The sequence below is a fragment of the Sardina pilchardus genome, chromosome 23 (assembly GCF_963854185.1).
Source record: "Sardina pilchardus chromosome 23, fSarPil1.1, whole genome shotgun sequence".
Lineage (NCBI taxonomy): Eukaryota > Metazoa > Chordata > Actinopteri > Clupeiformes > Clupeidae > Sardina > Sardina pilchardus.
The window spans coordinates 2,574,456-2,600,564 of record NC_085016.1 but is presented as its reverse complement, the minus strand read 5'-3'; the positions used below and the strand labels follow the sequence as shown (position 1 = coordinate 2,600,564).

At 46.0% G+C, this 26,109-nt stretch overlaps 4 protein-coding genes across 6 annotated transcripts in view; 3 read left to right on the top strand and 1 right to left on the bottom strand.

Moving 5' to 3' along the window:
• Window positions 1-454, bottom strand: part of inpp4ab (inositol polyphosphate-4-phosphatase type I Ab) — a 56,467-nt gene extending 56,013 nt beyond the window's left edge. For all 3 annotated transcript variants that reach the window (XM_062528513.1, XM_062528514.1, XM_062528515.1), the window contains exon 1: window positions 336-454. The gene's annotated coding sequence lies outside the window, so the exon portion shown is untranslated. The remainder of the gene's footprint in view (window positions 1-335) is intronic.
• A 1,720-nt stretch (window positions 455-2,174) lies between these two features.
• Window positions 2,175-11,752, top strand: LOC134071405 (sodium/hydrogen exchanger 2-like). The gene is made up of 12 exons (XM_062528110.1): window positions 2,175-2,605; window positions 3,324-3,787; window positions 5,040-5,290; window positions 5,627-5,844; window positions 6,590-6,789; window positions 6,920-7,009; window positions 7,123-7,193; window positions 8,005-8,172; window positions 8,376-8,481; window positions 8,730-8,846; window positions 9,051-9,123; window positions 9,465-11,752. The coding sequence occupies exons 1-12, from the start codon at window positions 2,335-2,337 to the stop codon at window positions 9,917-9,919; spliced, it is 2,484 nt and encodes an 827-aa protein (XP_062384094.1). The 5' UTR covers window positions 2,175-2,334; the 3' UTR covers window positions 9,920-11,752.
• A 1,511-nt stretch (window positions 11,753-13,263) lies between these two features.
• Window positions 13,264-16,025, top strand: LOC134071544 (macrophage-expressed gene 1 protein-like). The gene is made up of 2 exons (XM_062528308.1): window positions 13,264-13,769; window positions 13,942-16,025. Exons 1-2 carry the CDS (start codon window positions 13,272-13,274, stop codon window positions 15,613-15,615), a joined length of 2,172 nt encoding a protein of 723 aa, XP_062384292.1. The 5' UTR covers window positions 13,264-13,271; the 3' UTR covers window positions 15,616-16,025.
• A 3,667-nt stretch (window positions 16,026-19,692) lies between these two features.
• tmem182b (transmembrane protein 182b) lies at window positions 19,693-21,015 on the top strand. Its single transcript, XM_062528309.1, has 3 exons — window positions 19,693-19,787; window positions 19,976-20,113; window positions 20,422-21,015. Exons 1-3 carry the CDS (start codon window positions 19,760-19,762, stop codon window positions 20,751-20,753), a joined length of 498 nt encoding a protein of 165 aa, XP_062384293.1. The 5' UTR covers window positions 19,693-19,759; the 3' UTR covers window positions 20,754-21,015.
• The last annotated feature ends 5,094 nt before the right edge of the window (window positions 21,016-26,109 follow it).

Below are 26,109 nucleotides of genomic sequence, written 5' to 3'. Positions count from 1 at the left end.
GTAAGGTGCTAGAAGTTACCGAACACACTAGTTCCGGTGAACCTTATCGAATGACTAGAACCTTTGCTCGTTGGCGTTCATCTTGATGACACAGACCCTACAACTATTTGGCGATGACAACGTTAAGTCAAGAAGGCCTCTACAAAGCTAGAAACTTGAAGACGCTAACTTCGCTTTGTGGTGGTCAGTCAGTCAGATACTGCAAGCAAGCTCGCTCGCTCGCTCTTGCCACAGTAAACAAAGCTAAAGAATAAACAAGAACAACCAGTTGTCATACACCAAACAAGCCGCTTTCACCAGCGAACTCCGCAATGTTTTATCTGAAACATACTTACGTTTCAACAAGGCACGGTGTCAATCCATGTCTTTGTATCCAAAATACTTCTTCAAGCCTTCATTTGTATGGCAACATAATTCAGTCCGCCGCTAGGTCCGTCTCTGCAGTGAGACTCGCCCTGCCTGCCTGCCCGTGACGTAGCGGTGCCGCTGCTCGAGCCTCCGCCCACCTCAGCACGTTGTGCCTGCAACAGCACGTGCCCGCTGTGTATGAAATGAAATGAATCTCCGGCGACGAGACCGTGAACATCATCAACACATCACAGCACAGCATACGGGCACCCGTGTGTGACAAATTGGCATCCGCCAACACGTGACATAACAATATTAATAGTGGGGGAAAAATAAACAGACAGACAGACGCACCATTAATTGCACATCCCTGGTACAGTGTAGGCTACTTCAAGTAAGTGGTTAAAATGACAGTATACTGACTGAGTAAACTAACCCAGAGGAAGTGGTTAACCTCCTAAAAGAACAGCCCCTTGGCTTTGTGTAGTTTGGAAACTGAAGCCCCAGGCTATCTTATCAAGTGTGTTCCTCTGGGTTATCTCACCAAGGTTTGCCACTAAACCACCTAGGCTACTGTACATCATAGCCTGGTGTTACATTCGTGTCCCAGGCTATAACATTTCTTATAATCTTAAAGCTGATGAATCAAAACGTAATAAAAAAAAAAAGGCATATACTGTGGCAAATCTAGAACGACACTGTGTGTAATGCTATTATGATATGAGGTAGCCTAGTGTGAGAGGCCCTCACGGCGTCCCTACTGGCCTTTATGATATGAGGGGCCCTCACCTCACGGCACCCCTGCTGGCTATTATGATAGTGAGGGGCCCTCACGGCGCCCCTGCGTCCAGCCAGACTGCTGCACATTGTCTCTGTCCCGCTCTTATGGCTGCCACTGAGGCTGTCACGGCCGTCAGTAGATTCTGGCAGGAACACATCTAGCAGCACTGAGTGCTGTTAATTAGCAGGGCCACTCATGCCTGTGGGGACATGCTGGGTGAGTCCATCGGATCTCAGAGCCAGCAGGGTAGCAGTATGGCAGGCCTCAGTCCTCCTGGTGTCTCGACTGACCGCTGGGGCCGTGGGTCAACAGAGGGCCACATCTGTTCCCAATTTGCATCCAAGAGAATATAGTGATTTGACACTTTCCGGTGTAAAGTAGTGTTACTTTTGCTAACAAATGAGTGATACAAATGAGTATATTGTTATATATCTGCTTTATAAGAGCCATCCGACAGCACTATTAAGGCCAGGCCACTTCATGGGCCTTAGCATCCAGTTGCATCATAGTGATTTGAAGTGTCATGGGACGCAAGATACGTTTTATAGACTTTACTGCCATCATGTGGCCGTACTGTAACACAACACTACTAGACAGTAGGCCACAGGTGGTTACACATGTTTTTAAATCAGACCATGCCAGTTGCCCTGGTCCTTGTGATGCATTAAATGTTGTTTCACTGTGGGAATCATATGTTGTAGTCCGTGGAGACTCCCAGGTTGCTTCCTAAAGTCACAATGGTGGTCTTTGAGTTGCAATCAGTTGAAAACCTGCGCTTTAGTGAAATGTAAAGAGTTAAAGCAATGATGTCATGTTGAAGGAAGCTAAAGGGTGTACGAGGGATGCAAATTAAATGACAGCATATAGCAGTGACTTTACAAATCCAGTGAGAAAACTTGTCAAACCAGTCTAGTGTGTCAATTCACCTGTGACCATCAAAGCTGACTCCTCCTAGAGCAGTTCAGCGTGTTTGAGGTGACAGAGTGAAACTTGTTACATTTGGGCGCTTACACACTCCAGCAGGCATTTGCAAGGGACAGGCACAGTAGTGAGATATCAGTTTGAAATCAGACAAAATGAATATGACCGATACATTCCAGTTTAGTAGAATTTAGTAGAGTTTGAATTTTAAACAATGAAAACATTTCAGCAACGACTAAGAATCTAATTTCTACACCCATAAGCTATTTCATGAAGTTGTAACGATGGGGAACTGGAGATTTTTAGTGCGATCCGTGTTAATTTATTTAGTCGTCGTTCTTCTCTGCAAGTCTAATGGGGAAATTGCACCAGTTCTGGATGGTCCACCTACACTACTTCCGCCGATTAAACCGCAGGAGCCAGACAATGAGGCCCCCCAGCCTTTCCCAAACGAGGAAATAAGTAATTTGCCTGTCTTCACTATGGACTATCCACGCATTCAGCTGCCATTTGAGATCACTCTGTGGATTTTACTGGCATCATTTGCTAAAATTGGTAAGAAGAACTCATACTTCACAAATATTCCAACTTACAAGCACATCCTGGCGTGCTGTTTTCTCTCCTCCTTAACTAAGCTGTTCCTAAAGTCTGCTGCTAGCTCTGACCCAATTCTGAAATACTACACAGTCATTTCCTAATAGCTGCACTGCGTAAAAAAACTCCAGAAAAGTTTTTTGCAAATAAAAACCAAACCAAACCATTTATTACCTATAACCTGTGTACTGTATCAACTGCAGTGCCCAATAGCTAAAGAAAAACAGAATCAGATCGTACTTTAATCCTAAAGGAAAATGAGGAAAATAAATGCATTCCCATGTATAGGCCGCCCCCCATGTATTAACCTCACAGCTGAAGAAATGGTGCGAAATCAAAATATCTAAATACAGTATATACGCAAAAAAAATCAGTTAAAGGATATCCTCCAGTGTGCGATGTGTAACCTGTTTTTTGAGGTTTGTGTAAATACATGTTATAAATGCGGGAAATAATGGGGTGTTGTTGGACCCTCAGACTGATTGGGTGGCGTTTGTGGCTCCTGTGTGTGTGTGCAGAGTTTCACCTCACAGCTGAAGAAATTGTGCAAAATCAAAATATGTTAATATATAGATTATCCTCCAGTGTGAAATCTATTTTATAAAGGCGGGGTGTTGGACCCTCAGACTGATTGGGTGGCGTTTGTGGCTCATGTGTGTGTGTGTGTGTGTGTGTGCAGGGTTCCACGTGTACCACAAGATCACCATCTGGGTGCCGGAGTCCTGCCTGCTCATCACCATCGGCCTGATCGTGGGCGCCATCATGCACTCCGTCCAGGAGGAGCCGCCGGCCGTGCTGGAGTCCAACGTCTTCTTCCTCTACATGCTGCCGCCCATCGTGCTGGAGAACGGCTACTTCATGCCCACGCGGCCCTTCTTCGAGAACGTGGGCACGGTCATGTGGTACGCCGTGGTGGGCTCCCTGTGGAACTCGATCGGCATCGGGCTGTCGCTGTACGCCATCTGCCAGATCGAGGCGTTCGGGGTGCAGGACATCAACCTGCAGGAGAACCTGCTGTTCGCCTCCATCATCTCGGCCGTGGACCCGGTCGCCGTCATCAACGTCTTCCAGGACATCAGCGTCAACGAGCAGCTCTACATCGTCATCTTCGCAGAGGGCCTCTTCAACGATGCTGTCACTGTGGTGAGTGTGTGTGTGTGCATGCCGTGCACGTGTGTTTGTGTGTGTGCCTGTCTGTCTGTCTTTCGCTGTGTGTGTGTGTGTGTGTGTGTCTCTCTTTCTCTCTCTCTCTCTCTCTCTCTTGTGTGTGTGTGTGTGCATGCCGTGCACGTGTGTTTGCGTGTATGTGCCTGTCTGTCTTTTGCTGTGTGTGTGTGTGTGTCTCTCTCTTTCTCTCTCTCTCTCTTGTGTGTATGAGTGTGTGCTTGTGTGTGTGTGTGTGCATGCCGTGCACGTGTGTTTGCGTGTATGTGCCTGTCTGTCTGTCTTTCGCTGTGTGTGTGTGTGTGTGTGTCTTTCTCTCTCTTGTGTGTATGTGTGTGTGTGTGTGTGTGTGTGGGTGTTTGTGCGCTCCCAAGAGCGAGAGAGCATTATTTGAGTGGTCATTTGACTTTCTCTCTATGACTTTGTACTGTTTCCCTGACCCCCAATGATGAGGTGACGAGCGTTCATCCACCCAGTTTCACTGAACTCTGTCATTCCTGTCTACAACAATGTCCTCCCAGTAGCACTGCATACTTGACATAATTTGGCTTGGCCTCCCATAGCAAAGTTCATGCTATTCTGTGCTGCTTGTATTGCAGGAAATGGATATGGGTTGAGTCTTACTGTATATTCAGTCAAAAACGGGTATAAGTGATTGTGTGGAATGATAGCTACTGTATATGTACATACTTTTGTATTACATTAATATCTCTTTCTAGACTTTTAAGAGCTCTTTCCAGAATTGTGAATCCAATATTATGCGGTGGGTTTGACAGGCTTTCTTTAGGAGGCTGCAGTTTCACTGTCATCTGTAGTGAAACCACACACCCCCTCAGTGAGAGAGACACAGATGCCATCCGACTGGATTCCTCGTATCTCTGTGCAGTGCTGGAGGAGGCATTAGTGTTCAACACAAGAAAACCCTTTCTGTGTGCCGCTTTAAATAACCCAAACTGAAATGATAACACCAAATATAGACACGTTTAATAACCAAATGAAATGTGGGTTTATTGTCACAGTGGCCTCAGTTGTTGGCCTGAAATATCTTAGCTGTTCAAAAGGACAAAAAATGCCCGTCTCTCCAGAACGACTCTGGGGTTTAGAGCCTTGAGTCTTGCTCACAACTTGCATGCTAGCCCAGTTCCTTAGGCACTACACAGCCCCTGCAACTCTTTCCTGCTAATGGATGGAATGGATTCCTAAGTCTGTATCTTCCTTCCTGTCTCTGCAGGTGCTGTACAACATGTTTGTCTTTGTGGCTGCGTTGCCAGTGGTCGAGTCGGTGGACGTCTTCCTTGGTGTGGCTCGTTTCTTTGTGGTGGGACTGGGCGGTCTGCTGTTCGGCGTCCTGTTTGGGATCGTGGCGGCGTTCACCTCGCGGTTCACCTCCAAAGTGCGCGAGATCGAGCCGCTCTTCGTCCTCTTGTTCAGCTACCTGGCGTACTTGGTGGCCGAGCTGTTCGGCATCTCCAGCATCACAGCGTAAGTGGGACAAGAACAAGACACAGACACAGACACATACCATTCAATTCAATTCAATTCAATTCAATTCAATTCAATTCAATTCAATTCAATTCAATTCAATTCAATTCAATTCAATTCAATTTAATTCATTTCAATTCAATTCAAAAAGAGACTGTGTTGCCAAAGCATGTACAATACAGAAACTCAGAAAACATCAGAACATAAAATAATAATAACGTAGATTCAAAACTCCATAACAGTCACATTCACCACACACAGGTACACAAGCCCATCATGAATCGAAGCAATCATAACCTTTGACCCCGCCCCCCCCCCCCCCCCTCTCCCCCGCAGGATTGTGGTGTGTGCGCTGACCATGCGCTACTACGTGGAGGAGAACGTGTCCCAGCGCTCCTGCACCACCATACGGCACGCCATCAAGATGCTGGCCACCATCTCCGAGACGCTGATCTTCTTCTTCCTGGGGGTGGTGACCATCACCACGGAGCACGAGTGGAACTGGGGCTACATCCTGGGCACCCTGCTCTTCGCCTTCGTCTGGCGCGGCCTGGGTGAGTGACACGCTGCATTAGCCTGCCGATTATTCACAGATTAGCCTGTTCGCTATACGCCGGTGAATGAAAGACACCCCAATTCATTAACGTCTAACTGGGTAAGTGACACGCTGCAAGCCCCAGCCGTGGCGCGACTGGCTGGGGCACCTGCACCGCACGCCGGCGACCCGGGTTCGATTCCCGCCCCCGTGGTCCTTTCCGGATCCCACCCCTACTCTCTCTCCTGCTTGTTTCCTGTCATACTCTCTACTGTCCTGTCCAATTAAAGGCATAAAAAGCCCAAAAAAATAATCTTTAAAAAAAAAAAAAAAAGTGACACGCTGCATTAGCCTGCCGATTATTCACAGATTAGCCTGTTCGCTATACGCCGGTGACGGAAAGACACCCCAATTCATTAACGTCTAACCGTCTCATTCCTTGAGCTGTCGTAGCTGATCTGATCTCAGCCATGACGCATGCCGACTGCTCTATTGATACACCAGAGCGTTCTCAGGCTTTTAAATGAAGACAGAGAAATCAACGGGCAACAATTGGTTTTGACTTGACAGCGTCCTTTCATTAATCAGTATCCAAGAAAGTAAAAAATCACCGCTCATCCGTGTGAGGTGCAGGATTAAGGATTAACTGGATATTTTAAAGAAGAATCCGCACACTTCAATTAATTAATCAGTATCCACAAAAGGTATGAGGGTTGTCCACTCCTGTCTGGAGTCATTTGCTCAACGTCTCTCCCCCTGGTCAGGTGTGCTGGTGTTGACGCAGATCATCAATCCTTTCCGCACCGTCCCGTTCGACTACCAAGACCAGTTCGGTCTGGCCTACGGCGGACTCCGAGGGGCGGTTTGCTTTGCCCTCGTCTTCCTACTGCCCGACACCATCAACAGACGCAAACTCTTTGTGACCGCCTCCATCGCCATCATCATGTTCACCGTCTTCATCCAGGTCAGTAGATACACGAGGCTCGCTGGACGTGTAGTAGCCTATCTTACAGTGCAATCAAATGAACATGACAAAACAAAGCTTTAATGTGAACGTAAAATATGTTGCTGTCATGTCGTCACGTTCTATGTAGGGCATCAGCATTCGGCCTTTAATAGAGTACCTCGTCAACATCAGAAGAACCCACAAGCAGGAGACCATCAGCGTTGAGATCCACAGAAGGGTATATATCGTCCACACTTTTAAAACACTTCCAACACTTCCGTTGATGATGACCATGACGTGTCAGTTCCTCTGCTCACCTCATGCTGGCGCTGTGTCCTGTGCTCATGGCAGGTAATGGAGCACACTCTGACTGGGATTGAGGACATCTGTGGACAGTGGAGCCACCATTACTGGAAAGACAAGTAAGGATAACATCAAAGATCCTTTAGCTGTCTCAACCGTCTCTGATAACATGAAAGAACATGAACAAGAACATTGAGGAAGAGTCAGCATTATGTATTACATAATACCTATACAGTACATTACATACAGGGCGGTGGTGTAGTGGATAAGGAGCTGGGCTAGCGTGCAGTAGGTGGTAGTGTAGTGGATAAGGTAGTGTAGTGGATAAGGAGTTGGGCTAGCGTGCAGTAGCCTGTAGGGTGGTGGTAGTGTAGTGGATAAGGAGCTGGGCTAGTGTGCAGTAGCCTGTAGGGTGGTGGTAGTGTAGTGGCTAAGGAGCTGGGCTAGCTTGCAGTAGGTGGTAGTGTAGTGGATAAGGAGCTGGGCTAGCGTGCAGTAGCCTGTAGGGTGGTGGTAGTGTAGTGGCTAAGGAGCTGGGCTAGCTTGCAGTAGCCTGTAGGGTGGTGGTAGTGTAGTGGCTAAGGAGCTGGGCTTGGATGCAGTAGGTGGTAGTGGTCAGTTAAGGAGTGGTCAAGGAACTGGGCAAGCATGCCGTAGCCTTACAGTTGTCGGTTCAGTTCCTGGCTTCTACCGTTGTGCCCAAGTTGCTCCAGGGACAATGTAATCCCTTGTAATAAAGTTGACATACGTAACACTTTGGACAAAAAAGTGTCTGCTAAATGTGATGCAATGTAAACATTAATATGCAGTTATACATTTGTACTGTGTATATGTCGTGTGCTCACGTGTGCACATTCTATATGTTCTGTAGCTGTATTATTCTAATATTCCTAAAGGACCTGTTAGGTGACACCCTTTTGCGTTGCGCAGGTTCAAGAGGTTTAATGACCGGTACATCAGGAAGATCCTCATCAGGGATAACCGCGCTGAGTCCAGCATCGTGGCGCTGTACAAGCGACTGGAGCTACTAAACGCCATGGAGATCCTGGACACTCCCAACGGCGACATCAGCGCCGCTCCATCCATCATCTCACTACAGTATGTCCAATAACTGATCATTCTCATGGGACAGTGTCTTCTGGTCAATAACTGATCATTCTCATGGTGTCTTCTGCTCAATAGCTGATCATTCTCATGGGATAGTGTCCTCTGCCCAATAACTTACCACTTTCATGGCTTCTGTTCAATAACTGATGGATCATCTTGTTCACAATCTTCTGTTCCCTTACTCAATGTTATAGTGATGAGAAGAAAGCATCTTACAGACCAAAGAAGAAGTTTCATGCAAGTGACCTGAAAAATATGCGTGACATTCTATCAAAGAACATGTACAAAATTAGGCAGAGGGTGAGCTTTATAACTTTTTTTTTATCACTTCAGACTTCACAAACACTCTTTCCTCTGTACAATCAAAAACACTTTCATGTTATTGGAGTTCATCGTTACTTGTAAATCTAATTTACAGTGATGCCAAGTGGTGCCGTTGTACTGCTGTAAACAGGCTAAACTAGCCCTATATAGCTGACTGTTACTGTACTGTAGGTCAAAGTTGGTTTGGCCAGCTTCGCTTAACATTGTGAAAACGTTCCATTCAGACTGTGGAGTACACGAGCAAGCATGCTCTTCCAGACGAGAGCAGGAACAAAGAGATCTTACTACGCCGCCACTCCACCATCCGACGGAGCCTGAGGCCGGGAAGCTTCCGTGACCCGGTAAGTTAACGTTAACGTAAAGTTAATACTCATGAACGTGAAATCATGCTTTTTACTTATGAACAGTTGGGTTTATGGGTTTTAATGGGTTTTAATTGGTTTTAGAACAAGAATTACAATACAATTGCATGCATACTGTAGGCCTACAGTAAATGGTGACATTGCGCCGTACTGATTTCCCAACTTGTCCACTATCTTCTCCAGGCCGTGGCTAGATCACAGAGGTATCTATCACTACACGCAGGAGAGAGTCTAGACGCTCACTTCCCTCCCAGAGGTAAGGTGTCACTCACTGAATCTAACATCTGTCTGTGAAGAGCACAGGATGTATTATGAACATTAAGCACAGACATATCCCAGTTCAAGATGTATCATGACCATTAAACACACACACATATCCCAGTTCAAGATGTATCCTGAACATTAAACACTCACACACACTCATATCTCGGTGCTGTTATTAAACACACACACACACACACTCATATCTCGGTGCTGTTATTAAACACACACATACACTCATATCTCGGTGCTGTTATTAAACACACACACACACTCATATCTCAGTGCTGTTATTAAACACACACACACACACTCATATCTCGGTGCTGTTTTCAGGCGACTCCAGATCCGAGACGGACCACCCGTTTGCTCGGACGAGGCTGGCGCAGTCGATGCGCTCGTCCTCCTCGTCCTCCTACGCCATGCGGCCGCTGCGGAGACTGGGCACGCTGCAGGAGACGCCGCTGGGCGAGATGAGCGGCGGCCGGCCGGCCAGCGTGGACGTCCTGAACGAGCGGAGCAGCGTCCGCTACGCCTCGCCGTCACCGTCCCCGTCCTCACGCCCTCCGTCCCGCACCGCCTCCGCCAGGACCGCACCGGCCCCAACGCCACGGCAACGCCCGCCCAACACCTCCGCCGCCGCCGCCGCCCGCAACGAGGCCGAGTGGGAGACGGAGGAGGAGCTGGAGGAGGTGGAGGAGGAACCGCGCGCTCCGCACCCCAGCTGGGCAGCTGACTCAGCACAGACACGGAACCCCCTGCTCAGGCAGACACCCAGGAAGAACCCTTGAGAACACACACTTTGAGAACACACACTTTGAGAATACACACCTTGGGGCAGCCGTGGCCTACTGGTTGGGGCTTCGGGCTTGTAACTGAAGGGTTACCGGTTTGATCCCCGACCGGTAGTAAAATGTGGGAGGGGAAGTGGTTGAGCACTGCTCTCCCACGCCCACATCCATGGCTGAAGTGCCCTTGAGCAAGGCACCTAACCCCTCACACACACACACACACACATGCTTGAGCAGGGCACCTAACACCTCACTGCTCCCCGAGCACCCCTGGAGCAAGACAGCTCACTGCTCTGGGTTAGTGTGTGCTTCACCTCACTGTGTGTTCACTGTGTGGTCTGTGTGTTCACTAATTCACGGATGGGATGAATGCAGAGACCAAATTCCTTGTACGCAAGTATACTTGGCCGAGAAGCCTGATTTACATTATTTACATTTGGAGGGAACACAGGACACATCTTCAGAAGACCCTGGAGAATCTTCTCCGTCCTGAGGAGGGTGTAGACTCTGCCTCTAGTGAAGAGTATAAACGGAACCTCCAGGGTGTGTGTAAGGTGAACAGACTGACCTAGGAAGGAGTGGGTCGGAAACAAAGCTTTCCATCTGACACTGTTGGAACGTGCCCCGCTGAAACTCAACACACACACAAACCGTCCAGCGAAACTATCCGACTGAGCGAGTTTAGCGAGTTCAATACGGGTTTGACTGCTCTTTTAAAGGAAACAGCATCACAGCACCGGCACAGTGCCACTTTGTAAACACCATTCTAAAAAGGACTGACTGACTCCTACTGTAGTGGAGATGCCACCTCCTGATAACAGAGGACTACCCTGTAAAAACTAACATACTGTAGAAACATGTTCTGATCATTTTCTGCCAGTACAATTTCCGTTAATGTTGTGTATCTTTATGGATGATTATTTCACTCATTTAATGAAAAGTTCCTTAAAATTACAGGAAATATTTCGAGGGCTGAGAACCAAAGGGGCGTAAGTGACATTTTGGTCAAGATTGAGTTATATATATCACCTGAAAGCTCTTGATGAGCTCTCTTAGCTGACAAAATTATAGAAGTAAAATATTTATAAATATATAGTTATTGAACAAAAAACTAAGATTTTTAACTGTGAATATGTGAAGCAGTTAGATTTGTTTTGGCTCTCCTGTAAAGTTGGTGAAATGTCACTAGTTCTCAGCCCTCGATTTGTTTCAATATTTCCATTAATGAAGAATATTTCCAGAAAACTACCAGTAGATTTTTCACAGTATACCTTTTTCTCCCAGACTTTTGCCTACTCCATGAGCTGTTGTGCAAATGCAAGATAAGGAGCTGGTAAGGTGGCCAACAAACTGGTACTGTTGATGTCCAAACTAGTATGGTACTGTTGATCCAAACTAGTATGGTATGGTACTGATAATGTCCAAACTAGTATGGTACTGTTGATGTCCAAACTAGTATGGTACTGTTGATCCAAACTAGTATGGTACTGATAATGTCCAAACTAGTATGGTACTGTTGATGGTGTCCAAACTAGTATGATACTGTTGATGTCCAAAGAACTTATCAGCTGGTGTAGCTCAGCTCTGTGGGCGCTATGACAGAGTCTGAAGATGTGATATAAATCATCCTCCCCTTAACCCCATCTGAACTGTGTCATCCTGCCCTTAACCCCATCTGAACTGTGTCCATTACATGGTCATCCTGCCCTTAACCCCATCTGAACTGTGTCCATTACATGGAGGATCATTGCATCAATGTGATCCATGATGTCAGTGTCAACATCCTGAACTTGTGTATGCGTTCGTTTTAATGTAAATAACTTCCAAAATAAACCAAACTTGTTTGCACATTATGCACCTCACTGCAATTGCAGTAATGAAAGGACAGCATGTAACCACTGTTTTAATCCGTTACCCTTCCGTTGGACTGGACGCCTGACCTGTTGGTCTTAGGGGGGCATGTCAACACATCCCATAATAACCAACTCATTTAATGTACTGTATAGCACCACCTACTGTAGGTAAAAATGAAAAAGCAATAATGAGGTGTTGTAATCGGAGGTATCTCTGACCTGACATGGTCAAAACTGCACCAAATTGGAAGTGTTTAGTTGAATTCCGTTCATGGGGGGCCCGCATGCACACACACATACTGCATGAAGATACATGCACACATAGGCAGACACACGCACACAAAAACGTAAACACACACACACAGACAAGCACAAACACACAGTCACACACACACACACACACACACACACACACACACACACACATACACACACACACAGACAAGTGCGCATGCACACACAAGCACAGACACACATAAACACACACACGCACATACATACATACACAAAGGTACGCACACACATGAACGTACACACACACACACACACACACACACACACGCATAAACACACAAAGACACACAAATACACACACAGTACTAGACAGGCAGGCATACGCACGCACACACGCACCTGCACACACACACATAAACACGTACACGCATGCACCTGCACAAACACACCTACACGTATGCACACACCCTCACCCCCACACACACACAAACATGCACACACACAGGGCCGGCCCTTACCAATTTGGCGCCCTAGGCAAGATTCATCACAGTAAATTCCACTGCTACTTCGTGAGCAATCCAACACAGAAGAAGGCCATTGTAGATAATGTGCACAATGTATAATGTACAATGCCTAAATTCACGTTGGTTTTCTCGCGAAATATTTATCACAACTAGTAGGCCAACAGTACGTACAGTAATACCACAGGACAGCTAAGCTCGTGCTCTGTCAAGTGACACGTCTATCAGTGTGACTAGAACTTTGTGAGCAATCCGACATAGAAGAACGTTTTGCATTTTGCGTTTTTTCGCCCGTCTCTGATCATTTATCAGGGAAGCGGGCGGAGGCGCCATAGGGAAGTAGACCAGTATTATTAGGCTACTATTAGTAATATTATTATATTACTAGCTTAGTATGCTTTGCTATGCAGTTAAATTAATGTGGGCTTATTCTTTGCTTATTAAGACATTACATAATAATATCCGTTTATTGTAAGAAGAGTGGAAGTTACACTTTTTTCCCTCCATTTCTGGCGCCCCCTGGATGTGCGGCGCCCTTAGCATTTGCCTACTGCCTATGCCTCAGGCCAGACCTGCACACACACATAAAAACACACACACACACACACACACACACACACACACACACACACACACACACACACACTAGTGATGACAGCAACAGCCACTTCCCAGAAGATTACATGGCTAGGTTGATAAACGAAAGTTAGACGGTGTCAACTGGCTCTACTGGTTTTGCCATCCATGGCACCAGTGGTATTAAATCTCAATCTTGTGCTCGCAGCTCAATCAGCCATGGCTCTCAGCTTGGGAAACGTTCTCGTGATTTGCTTGTTGTGTCACTGTAATTCTCTGCCTCTGTCTCGGCCAAGCAATGGGTTGCAAGAGTGCTGGAAGACCACGAAGACGCCAGCGCTGGGAGTGTTGCCGGGGGGAGGATGGGACAACCTTCAGAACCTGGACATGGGCCGAGTCATGAACATCACTTATGGACATTGTCAGACTACAGAGGACGGGTTCTATCTCATCCCTGATGAGGTGTTCGTGATCCCCAAGAAGTTGAGCATCGTGGGGATGAACTCGGAGATCATCTCTTCGTGGGAAAAAGATCAGACCTCCACTGCTCGCTCCATCAATGCAGACGTATCTTACCTAGCCATTCTAAATGCAAAGTTCTCTATCGACCACCAGCGAATGAAAACCCACCAAGTGGAGGGAAGCTCTGTTACCAGTCGAACAGAAGTGAGTATGCATTGAATTATACAGTCATTTGTCTAATGGTCATTATTAGCAATGTTGATCATTTAAATTAACCTAGAATAAAAATATGTTCAAAGTCCAAGTTAACAATTTGTTAACAATTCGGCAACATTATGTTGTTTTAAACTTTGATTCACTTTCATTTCCTCTAAAGGTGCGCTATCACCTCTACACAGTTAAGGCATACCCTGACTTCACACTGGACTTTCGCTTTGCCCGTGAGGCAGAAGAAATTGCAGATGCCTTTGAGAACAATCAAACCCGCCAAGCCACTTACCTCTCAGAGAAGCTGGTGAGGAACTACGGCACTCATGTCATAACAACTGTTAAAGCTGGCGCTTTGCTGGTAAAAGAAGACTACCTCAGACACTCTTACGTTGAGAAGGCTGAGCATCAGTCGTCTGTGTCTGCGTTAGCCGCTGAAAGCTTTTTTGGGCTATTTGGATTGAAGGGCTCTGCCTCATACGAACAAGACACTGCAGAGGGACGCTGGTATAAGGAAAACACCACATATTCCTTCACCCAGAGTTACGGTGGAGCCTTGTTCTATCCAGGACTCACACTGAAGGAATGGCAGGAGGGCACCCGTAATAATCTGGTGGCTATTGACCGTGACGGGGTGCCATTGCAGTTTGTCCTGACCACAGCATCATTTCCCCACCTCCCAGAACCAATCGTCCACAGAATGGCAACAGAAGTGCGTCGGGCTGTCGAGCGGTATTACAAGATCAACAGGAATCCAGGATGTATCAAACCAGACTCAAAGAACTTTAATTTCCAGGCCAACGAGGACGATGGTTCTTGTGACGGTCCGGAAACCCAGCACAGTTTTGGAGGCGTTTACCAGCAGTGCACTCAACTCACACCAGATGCAGATCCGATATGTAAGAGCCAGGCACAGTTAAATCCAGACACTGGAGATTACTCATGTCGCGCGCCATTCAAGGCCGTTTTGCTGCAGTCAGAGGTTGTAGAGCAGGGCTACAGTGAATATGAATGCCGTTATGAAAAGAAAGGTTGGTGGAGTATATCTAAAAAAGTTTGTGAAAATGTTTATCATGTCAGAAAAGCTCACATTGAGACTTTCTGGTGTTATGGCGTTAATGTGACTGAAGAGTTTTCAGGTTACCTCTTTGGGGGGCTGTATAGCCTTTTAAAACAGAATCCCATAACCAAATCCATGAGCTGTCCACCAACTTATTTAGCCCTGAAACTGTTGTCCAGTGGGCTGATGGTGTGTCTTAGTAATGTGTATGAAGGAGGTGCCCGGTACTCTGTGCCTTTTGGAGGATTTTTCAGCTGCAAATCTGGCAACCCTTTGAGTGGAGGTCATCGCTGCCCCCCACAGTTCAGCCAGCAACATGCAGCCATCAGTGATGGATGCCAAGTTCTCTACTGCGTGCAGTCTGATGTCTTCAAAGCAGACAGTTTGCTACGCATCCACTTGCCCCCTTTCACAAGGCCTCCTCTGGTGGAAATGTTGGCAACGGACACGTTAGCTGTGATGACAGAGGGAGACAAAGTCTGGATCAGAGAAGGAGAGACGAAGAAGTGGAGAGCGGCCACGCATGAGGATATCAGAACGCTCTCTGAGGACCCGGACCCATCCACCACATCAGGGTGGCAGATATTTGGGATCATTATGGCTTGCGCCGTGTCTATCTTCATAGTTAAAGAAATCGTGCTTCTGGTGAGGAGTAGTAACCGACAAAGGGTTGGTACTGCAGGGAGTGTGCCACGGGCACAATTCAGGAACACTAGTCAGACTAGTAATTGTGAGGAAACTTATGATGAACAGTGTGGTTCAGTGAGAATGAGCTTGCCTTGATAGCATACACAACTTTGAGTCACTTGTGTTGAATCTGATTGGATTCTTCCTTTGGCAGAATGATCAATTCTAAGCTGCATTTTTTAGCAAACCTATATACAGTATATGAAGATCTTTTTTCCAAAACGCTATATCCACCATATTAATGCATTTTCATAAATCATTTTTCCCCCAAGTAATTTCAGTGGATCTGTAATTGGGTTATTGTATATTTATTCAATCAAAACAACACAACTTTATTGATTTTACCCAATTAAAATACACAATTAAATCACATGACTTTTTAATTTTGCTTGGTGGAGGTCTGCGCTCTCGAAGTGATTTTCTAGTTTCATATATATATATATATATATATATATATATATATATATATATGTATGTATGTATGTTTGAGCTGCATTTTGTGTATGAAAGGTGCTATACAAATAAAGCTGATTGTTATCAATATTATAAATACAATCTTCAAACTTCAACAAATTATTCCCTTTTGAAGTTTCTTGAATAACAAAGAAAATACCATTATTGCTACAGCATGTTTAAAAGCTGAGGTTGCAGGAACTGATTTTCTGTGTTTATCACTAGAAGTGCACAAAGCTGTAAAAGTGCTCAAATCAAACATAATACTTCTCCAATATTTCTGGAGAAAATTCACTTTGGATGCTTTGGACACTTTGCATTTCCAAATAGAACTCACACTTGAAATGTTGAGGGATGCAGTACTTAATGTGGCCTCCCCTCATCTGCAGACTGATTGGATTGAATAGGCGGGCAGGGCCTGGCTAATCATCTTTCAATCTTGATCATATTTGGTTAAGCACAGACACACACAGACACAGACACACACACACACACATACACAGAGAGGGAATCGGTCGCTTTCAAAAGCATGACACACTAACAGCAGCTTGGACCATTCAGTTTCTGTTACAAGTTGCAACGGCTACTGTTCATAAGTTCACAAGTCCATGTACTGTGACTGAACCCAAAACTGCTTTATAAAAGGAAGTACTGTCCAATACCATTCCTGAGCTGATTTTATCATTGCAACCTGTAGCTGCTCTGGTGGACATACAGCATTCACTGTGTGGCTCTGTAGAGATCATAAGATTACCTTGCCTTACACACACACACACACACACACACACACACACACACACACACACACACACACACACACACACACACAGGAGCAACAGAACATATTAGCTGTTCTTATCTATTATCTTTCTTACTGTATCCCAGTAAACAGGTTGGGTGAAATATTTAGCATACAATTCTAAATATAATCAGCCACTCCTCATTCAAATGGAATGTGTTTCAAGATACACTCTGATGCTCAGCAAATAATTCAATCAACTACTAGTGTCGGGCAAAACTACATTTCATTGAGCTTCAGCCTAACACTTTCCTTGGCCTGTTAGTTCATTGGCACAGGTCTAGCAGCAGCATGTTGCCTTTTACGACTAAGTCTAAGAGCAAAATCTAGAGCCTGATGTGTATGTTCATTTAAGATGTCTTTTAAAATGTATTATAAAGTATATATTTGTAGGCTTTATATGCCTTTAATGATAGAGACAGTGGAGAATGACAGGAAGTGAATGGGAGAAAGAGCAGGGGTGGGAATTGAACCTGGGTTGCCGGGGTATGGTGCAGGTGCCCCAGCCAGTTGTGCCACAACTGGGGCTAAGATGTCTTTATTTATGACAACGGCCTGTAGCTCCAGGGAAGTTATGAATCTGTAGCCCAAGAGCCCATATCTGGAACTTTGTCTGTTCACTGAATCTGAGTTATTATGACTGCCCGCGCAGCGAAACACTGGTCACATAGGTGTAGTCAGAGTTTTCTTTCTTCTGGATTTTTTTTTTCTTCATTAATTTTCCATCAAGGATTCGCAGGACACTGAAAGACCAGGGTGCACAAGAACATGTAGCTCCACAAGACATGACATGGAACCATTGACTGGGCCCCTGAAAGGAAGTAGAGCGGACACAGTTTTCTGTGAATATGTCGAGAACTGTAGGGCCTAGGAGAACCTCACATTTTTTGTATGTTGGTCTTAAGGGTCCATATCAACCCATCCTATAGTATATCCTTTAATTGCATTAAAATAACTCTGTACACGGTCTTCTATAATTGCAGTAATAAAAGATTATTACTGATAGTCTATTATGAAGTATTTCAATTCTGCAAGATTCATGTCACTCTTGTACAAACCATTTACAATCATCTTTCTATTTTAGTTCATGCTGCCCAATGTAACACTATATCCTTGGACATACCCGAAATGACGACAGGCTCTATTTTCCTCACGTACACCCACCCACCCACACACACACACACACACACACACACACACACACCCACACAAACACAGGAGCGAAGGGATCTTATTCGTTACCGAACCGGAACAGATGACACAGGCATGGGCTAGAAGTCTCTGTGTGCATGTCTGTTTGCAAGACTCAGCTGTCACTCAAGCCCCCCCCCACACACACACACACACTCCCCATGTCCAGTCACAGTGTCCTCACACTGGTGGATACCAAACAGACCGATACGTCTCTGATCTGATCGTTTCAGTCTATATGGATGTATACAGGAGACGTCACAGCTGTAATCTAGAACTTGATATCCAGAGTGTGGCCCAGCTGGTCAGCCAGTGAGGTGACGAGGCTCGCTGGCCACTCGGAGATGATGTTGGATGTGATGCGGTTCTTCGCAGGGTTCTCTGGGGCTGTCGGAACCCTGTTCCTGCTGACGGCCTTCAGTACCGACTACTGGCAGCTGGGCTCGGAGTCATGTGACCCGGGGCTGCCCGCTCCGGTGAGAGAGAGAGAGAGGGAGAGAGAGAGAGAGAGAGAGAGAGAGAGAGAGAGAGAGAGACTGCTGCATGAGCTGAGTTTATGTGCTGCATCGTTTAAACAGATTTCAAATCCATATGGCATTCTGTCGACTTCTATCCAGTAATGGTGAATAATGCTGGATGATAAACAAAACACAGGCTCTTCTGAAATGTGAAATGTTTGTTTTCCTCGTTGTGATCGCTCCTTTTCTACTTCTAATCAGCCAGTATCATCTTCAGTAGCTGTGTGGTTTTACATCAGGGCATTTGAAATGGGATCTCTCCAGAGCTAAATTCTACACAAATATTCACCAAACATCCCAGCATAGTAAACCGCGTGGCCATGGAGCTAACATGGCGTTTGGCATTCTGTCTCACATATAATGCTACTATTAATATATACTGGCCAGCTCCGCTTCTATTTAAGATATACACCACTGTCTTGCTAACATGCAGGCCTTGTTTCACCGGGAGCTTCTATTTTGACTGCGTTGAGTGAAAAGCTGGTGTTATCGGATCACTTATCACACGTATCATGAGTATGCATGAATAATATCCTTAATTGATTACATTCCATAATCACATTTATTCGTCATTTCACATGAATTAGCTTGCCTTTGGACAAAAATAAGACTTTTGTCCATCTGTGTCATACATTTTTCACTCTTTTTAAAATGTATCCAGACATGACATTACTGTAAAACACGGTGTAACCTTTCTCAGCTATGTAAGTCATGCTTATGAGACCGGCTTGTTCTGCTGAAGGGGTACTCACCTGAGTCCAGGCTGTACGGAGAGAGGGGAGACTCACCTGAGTCCAGGCTGAATGGAGCGAGGGGAGACTCACCTGGAGCGAGGGGGACGCTGTACCATGAGGGGCTGTTCTGGAGGTGCCTCTTCAAGGGCAGCACGGAGGAGGAGTCACTCTGGATGTTCTTGATAGGTAAGGGGACATGGTGCTAGTCAAGCTTACTGTAGGCTTGTTGATGTATATCAGGTTTGCTGTTAAATCTGTCACATAATTACCCAATCAAAAAAATACATTTACATTAAACACAAGGTGATTTATATCAGTGTAACACAATCATCCTATTCCATGAGTCAGGAAAGTGTACTGATAATCAAATAATTTGTTTTTGATGACTGGTTATTATTCTCTAAACAGATTGATTATTGATTGTTTGATTAAACTAACTGTCCTAACACGTTTATCAACCCTGACTATGCACAGGTGGCCATTCAACATCTAGAAAGATTTGCACTCACACATATCTGTTCCCCACGCTGATTCCTGATGCTGCCATGGCAACGTCCTCTGAGTCAGCCGAAGGTGAGGCCTTTGACCTTTGACCTTAATTTCACATAATTAAAACATGTTTATTTTCATTACTTGCATCCACTTTTGGATATCTTTTCTATGGCGCCTAATGTTTTCTCATCTTGATCTATAAACTAATACAGACATACTTTTTCAGACAAATGGATATATTGCGTAATGGTGGCGTATTGTTTGATCAGTCTACAGGGGTCTGTTTATGGCGGTGGTCCTGCTGGGCATCAGCTTGGTGATGGTGGCCGGTCTCTTGAGCATCGGAGCCCACTCAGCAGCCAGAGCTGCACTCTACAGGGCTGCAGGGGCACTCTACCTCACCGGCGGTGAGAGAGAGAGAGAGAGGGAAAGGGGGGGTGGGGGTATACACACAACTTTTCACGCTATTTTTACCTATCATCCTATCACCCCCCCCCCCCATTTCCTCAAAGTTGCAATATTATTGTAACAAGTTGACTTGTTATGCTGTTTATTTTTTTCTGCTTTGCCAATACTATCTACAGGCTTGATTCTAATCAATTAAGGGTCAAATCAGTCAGTTTCAGTCTCAGCCCAAGATCAGAGAGGTGCTTTGAGTTTCATACCTCCCCCCCCCCCCTCTTCCTCACCCCCCCCCCCCCCCCTCTCCCCACAGGGCTGCTGCTGTTGAGTGTGCTGGTTCTGCATGTGGTCTGGTTCCACGGCATGAGCACGTTAGAGCACTACGTTCTCCAGCAGGGGGCGGCACTGTGCCCAGGGTTCCATCTGAGCGTGCGCTACGGCCCGTCCTTCCTGATCGCCCCCGTCGGCCTGTTTTTCTGCCTGCTCAGCGGGACGCTGCATCTGGCCTTAGCAGCAACGGCGGAGAAACCCTTGAGTCTGCCTACTGGGAACTGTGAGAAAGCCCTGAGTCTGCCTGCTGGGAACTGTGAGAAAGCCTTGAGCCTGCCTACTGGGAACTGTGAGGACAGAGACGAGCTCATCTGAGACCAAACGGGTGATACAAGTTTCGATATTTCAGCACTGCCTTCAAATCGCCCATTTTTTACTGTATGTTATAACAAGGCCATTGTTTGAAGAAATCCTCTAAACTTCTTGCCATTCTAAACAAAAACAATAATATTAAGCTGAAGTCAAAACATTTCATTCAGCCTGCCCCGATAATGATTCTTTTGTAAAAATAAATACATAAATAATAATTCCTAATAAACTTTTCTTATAAAGTCTTATCCTGTTTGCAATAATCTGTCCCCTCACAGTAGGCCTATATGCTACTGAGTAACAGAAATCTGCAGCTGACTGAAACAAATGGAATATGTTGATATGTTGATCAATAAAAGTGCAAGAAACATGCTTGAATTATTATTATTATTATTATTATTATTATTAGCAATAGAAGTATTATCATTATGCTACCATTGAGCTGTAAAGGGGTCATTTCTAACGTCTTGGCACCAGATTATAATCCAGAGTATTTATAGGCCTACTGTCGATCAAGCAAGCTCAGCCCTGCTCCTCGGTGGCAAGCGGAGAGGCTGATATTCTATGGGTAAGGACTTCCTGGCAGATAGCAGAGTCAGATCCCAGAGTCCTACTTCAGTCCATAATATTCCAGCTATAATAGAATATCTCCCTGCAGCAGGGTTGGATCTCAGTCATCCTGCAGTCCATAACATTACACTACCCTAAATAAAATATAGTCCTTATGCATGCGCTATGCAGAACACACATTTGATAGCATGCGACAGAGCTGCCAGCAGAGGGCAGTGTTGCTATAGAGATGTCGTGCTTCACAGTTTCTGGGGAAACTCGTTCTTGCTCAGGATTAATGACAGACTCTGTCAATTTGTAACTGTCTTAACAAAAAAGCAAATCAAATAATGAAAACAGAAGGTTTGAACAAAGTAGCAGAAAAATACATTGTAAACTAATTCTCAGCTAAATATTAGATTCTCCATACACTTTCCATCAATTTCTTCCAACGTTTTTATTTGACTACTAATGTGATTTCATACTTCGGTAAATTATCACACCTTTATAATTAGAAAAGGTATTGAGCTCACGCTTTGCAATAGGCTATATCTGAAAGTGTATGGCTGATTCTTTGAATGTGTGTCTATGCCTCTGTGTGTGTGTGTATACCTCTGTGTGTGTGCGTGTGTGTGAGATAGAGAGAGAGAGAGAGAGAGAGAGAGAAGGTTTGCAGGTGAAGTGATGCGCTTCATCACAGTGTTTCTCTTCTGCTTTTATGTCTGCAGCGGCGCTCCCATCTCCTAATCTCAACTGTGAACAAGCCCAGCGTAATTACACCTGAACCTGTCACATTCGTTTCCGCCACCAGCAACCCATTTAAACATCTCTGTCACACCGACCCTCGTCAAACTACTGGAATGAATTGATGTTTTAAGGTAGCTTTTAATGAATACGAGAGACGCGCTGATTCAGTCATATCTCCCGAATTCATTTTTTTTTCTTTTTCGCGAGAATCTGGCAGATTCATTACCGATGTGCTCTCCCCTCCCGCGTCTCCCCCCGCTGTTTGACTGTCACCCTCGTAGACCGCCGCCGTTGTTGGTCCATCCCATCCCCGGGGTCTTTGTCCTCCAGAGATGGGACTGTCCAGAACAATTACGACGAGAGCATTAAAGACGCTTGCATAGGCATTTTAATCTTCCCGGTCTCGTTCTTCGTCCGCCGAGAATGCCATTAAAATAAGCAAAGTGGCTAAAACACGTCACTCCGCTCTGGAAGCCGGGGGAGGGAAACAGTTTGAAGATCTAACTTATTTTTTTTTATTATTTATTTAATACTTTTCTCCGTGCCTGCTGCAAAGACTGAGGTGAGCTTTATGTTTTTGTGACCAACAAGAAACGTGTCAGAAGCTGCAGATGAAAAGAGACAAAAGGGGGGAGAAGAAGGATTGTAATCCCCATCCAGCTACATTGCAGGAGGCTGACACCCACACAGCAGGCCTGAGAGTGCTGAGAACTCTCACTAAACACGCACACACACACACACACACACACACACACACACACACACACACACACACACACACACACACACACACACACACACACACACCCACACAGCCTGTGGGCTTTTCCTTATATTCAGGGGCCTCCTCTAACTAACTGCTATTGGCTCTATTCATGGCTGGGACACCCCCACAGGGTTCAATTATACCCATCCTTGCTCAACCAAGTAGAAGAAATTACTCTGTCTCAGGAACCAAGACCTTTCAGGACCCAGGGTGAGGGTCTTGCTTTTGGAACCCTGCCTTTTCAACAATTACTGACCCCCCCTTCAACAGCCCCAGCAGCACTGTGTGTGTGTGTGTGTGTGTGTGTGTGTGTGTGTGTGTGTGTGTGTGTGTGTGTGTGTGTGTGTGTGTGTGTGTGTGGCTGGGCCCCCCATGGCTTTAAGTCATATTGGTATGGTGGGGCATGGACTGTGGCTGATTTGAGTTGCAGGCCTGAGCGCCTGGGTCTGTGTGTGTGTGTGTGTGTGTGTGTGTGTGTGTGTGTGTGTGTGTGTGTGTGTGTGTGTGTGTGTGTGTGTGTGTGTGTGTGTGTGTGCAGGCCTGAGCGCCTGGGTCCATGTGCGCTCCCTTGGGTCAGACCTGGCCGGGTGAGTTAACTAGAAAGTGCACTGGAGGAGTGTATGCCATGGAGGAGTGTGTGTGTGTGTGTGTGTGTGTGTGTGTGTAGGAGGACATGGAGGAGTGTGTGTATGAGAGGAGGACATGGAGGAGTGTGTGTATGAGAGGAGGACATGGAGGAGTGTGTGTGTATAGGCCATGTAAGAGTGTGTGTGTAGGAGGACATGGAGGAGTGTGTGTAACAGGCCATGTGTGTGTAAGAGGCCATGGAGTGTGTGTGGAGGAGGCCATGGAGGAGAGTGTGTGTGTGTGTGTGTAGGTCTATGAGACATGTCAGCACAGTACTCAATACTGTTACTATTTCTCCACACAGTATTGACAGGACATTACTTCTACAGTATAACAGACATCACTTCTATAACAGACATAACTTCTATAACAGACATCACTGCTATAACAGACATAACTTCTCCCATCCATGAACTGGGTGTTCTGTCTCTCTCTCTCTCTCAAATTCAAATTCAATGTTGCTTTATTAGCGTGACTGTATGGGATATTGTTACATACAACATAACATACAGGAACACAGGAGTAGAAAAGAAAAACAAGAAACATAAAAAGGAGGGGTGGGGGGGTACATCAGTGTAGGGGTAGACTTCTTTCTCTCTCCTCATTCACTCTCTCTCTCCCCTCTCTCTCTCCTCCCCCCGCCTCTCTCTCTCTCTCTCTCTCTCTCTCTCTGTCATACTGACCAGTTTCGATCTCAGTCTCTGCTGCACTGTTTCCTGGGTGTCATTTCTCTCCTTTTTTATTAGATTGCTCTCTCTCTCCTCTTTCACTTTCTCTCTCTCCTTCTCTCCCCACCCCTCCTCCTCTCTGCCTCTCTCCATCTCGTGTGGCCGGTGTGTGTGTGTGTCCTGTTCTCTGTCCGTGTGTGTGTGTGTGTCCTGTTCTGTGTCCGTGTGTGTGTGTGTGTGTGTGCATAATGAGGTCTGTGATTGCTTGGTGCTCCTGTGGATCCGAGCGTCTCCGCGGCCCTCCTCAGGGTTAATGAAGATCTAAAGGATCAACAGGCAGCTGTTAAACGTGTCATTGGCAGGAGGGAGAGTCGTCGTCACTGACCCCTGACCTCTGCCCCCTGCCCTGCCCGTATCCCCAATCCCAGCCTGTAGCCATCCGCGCCGGCTGAAGCCTTTCTGTCGTCTGCCTCGCTCACCCAGGGGAATATCCAGACCCCGCAGCGGGAAATCTCCGTCACTCGGTCCTGTTTTTGCTGATTTCATCGCCGGTTTTGCTTTTCGCTTTTCGCTTTCGCCGTTCCAGTGGCGCAAACCACCTTGTGTTCAGAGGCGCTAGGGGGAAGTGAGACAGCCGTCATTCAACCCGAAATAAGTAAAATAACCATTCAAATGACTCCGAAGCTGATCAGTTAAGGCAAATTGAGCTAAAAAAACTTGCATAGTCCACCTTTAATAATGGTCCATTAGGATCATCTGAAGTACAACCTTTTAGATACAGCACATAAAGGGATGAACAACTCTGAGAGCAATCATCTCCAATATATACGTTTGCATTCATTAGAGTAGTAAAGGAAAAGGTCCTCTCACTTAAAGCATGTTAGAAGTGTTAAAGACTACAGCCTGGGTTACACCTCCACCATCTCTAGCCAGTGTTCCCGTCTTTCTGCCTTTTCAGACGGAGGAAAAGACACCTAGTGCACTGCGACGGAGAAAATGAAGAAAAAAGTGTGAGAGGAGAAGAAGAGAGTGAAAGTGAAGGATACAGAGAGAGAGAGACTAAGAGCAAAGGAGAGAGAGAGAGAGAGAGAGAGAGCGGGAGAGAGTGAGAGTGAAGGAGAGAGAGGGAGAGAGGGAGAGACATAGAAAGATTAAATCCAAGTTTCTTTCATCCATGACTGCTTTCATCTCATTTTTTCAAACAGAGGAGGAATTATCAGTGCTGCCACTGAGGCAGACATCTCCATGGGGTGGGTTGGGTAGGAGTGCAGGGGCTGGGTTAAAACACGATGGGGTGGGTTGGGTAGGAGTGCAGGGGCTGGGTTAAAACACCATGGGGTGGGTTGGGTAGGAGTGCAGGGGCTGGGTTAAAACACCATGGGGTGGGTTGGGTAGGAGTATGGGGCTGGGTTAAAACACCATGGGGTGTGTTGGGTGGTTGTATGGGCGCTGGGTTGAAACACCATGGGGTGGGTTGAGTAGGAGTGTGGGCGCTGGGTTGAAACACCATGGGGTGGGTTGGGTGTGGGTTGAGTACGGGCGCTGGGTTGAAAGTTAGGTTGTAGCGAGCAGCACAGAGCATGAACCGCCCCCCCCCCCCCCCCCCCCCCCCCCACACCGCTCCACTGGTTGGGGTCTTTCTTCTCAATAAGATATTTTTTCCATCGCTACCTGAAAATGAAGTGACGCTAAAATGGCATCTGAGTCTGAAAGGAACCCCCATTGCTTGAAATGAAATCTGGTTGGTACCAGCTACTTACACCAGTACAAGAGGCTTGTTCAGGGTGTGCCTTTGGGCATACATTAGTTCACCAAGGAATCCCTCCCTCTTTGACTGCTGAAGGCCTCCTTAAATTGAATAAAAATAGAAGCCAATGAATGGCCTGTTAACATAAAAACCTTATTAAAAGAAGCATTAATAATCAACCTTGTACAAAAATGTAACAAAAACAAAGTGATTTTACCCAAATATTCTTGGCCTTCCTGTCTAATCTACACAATTCTG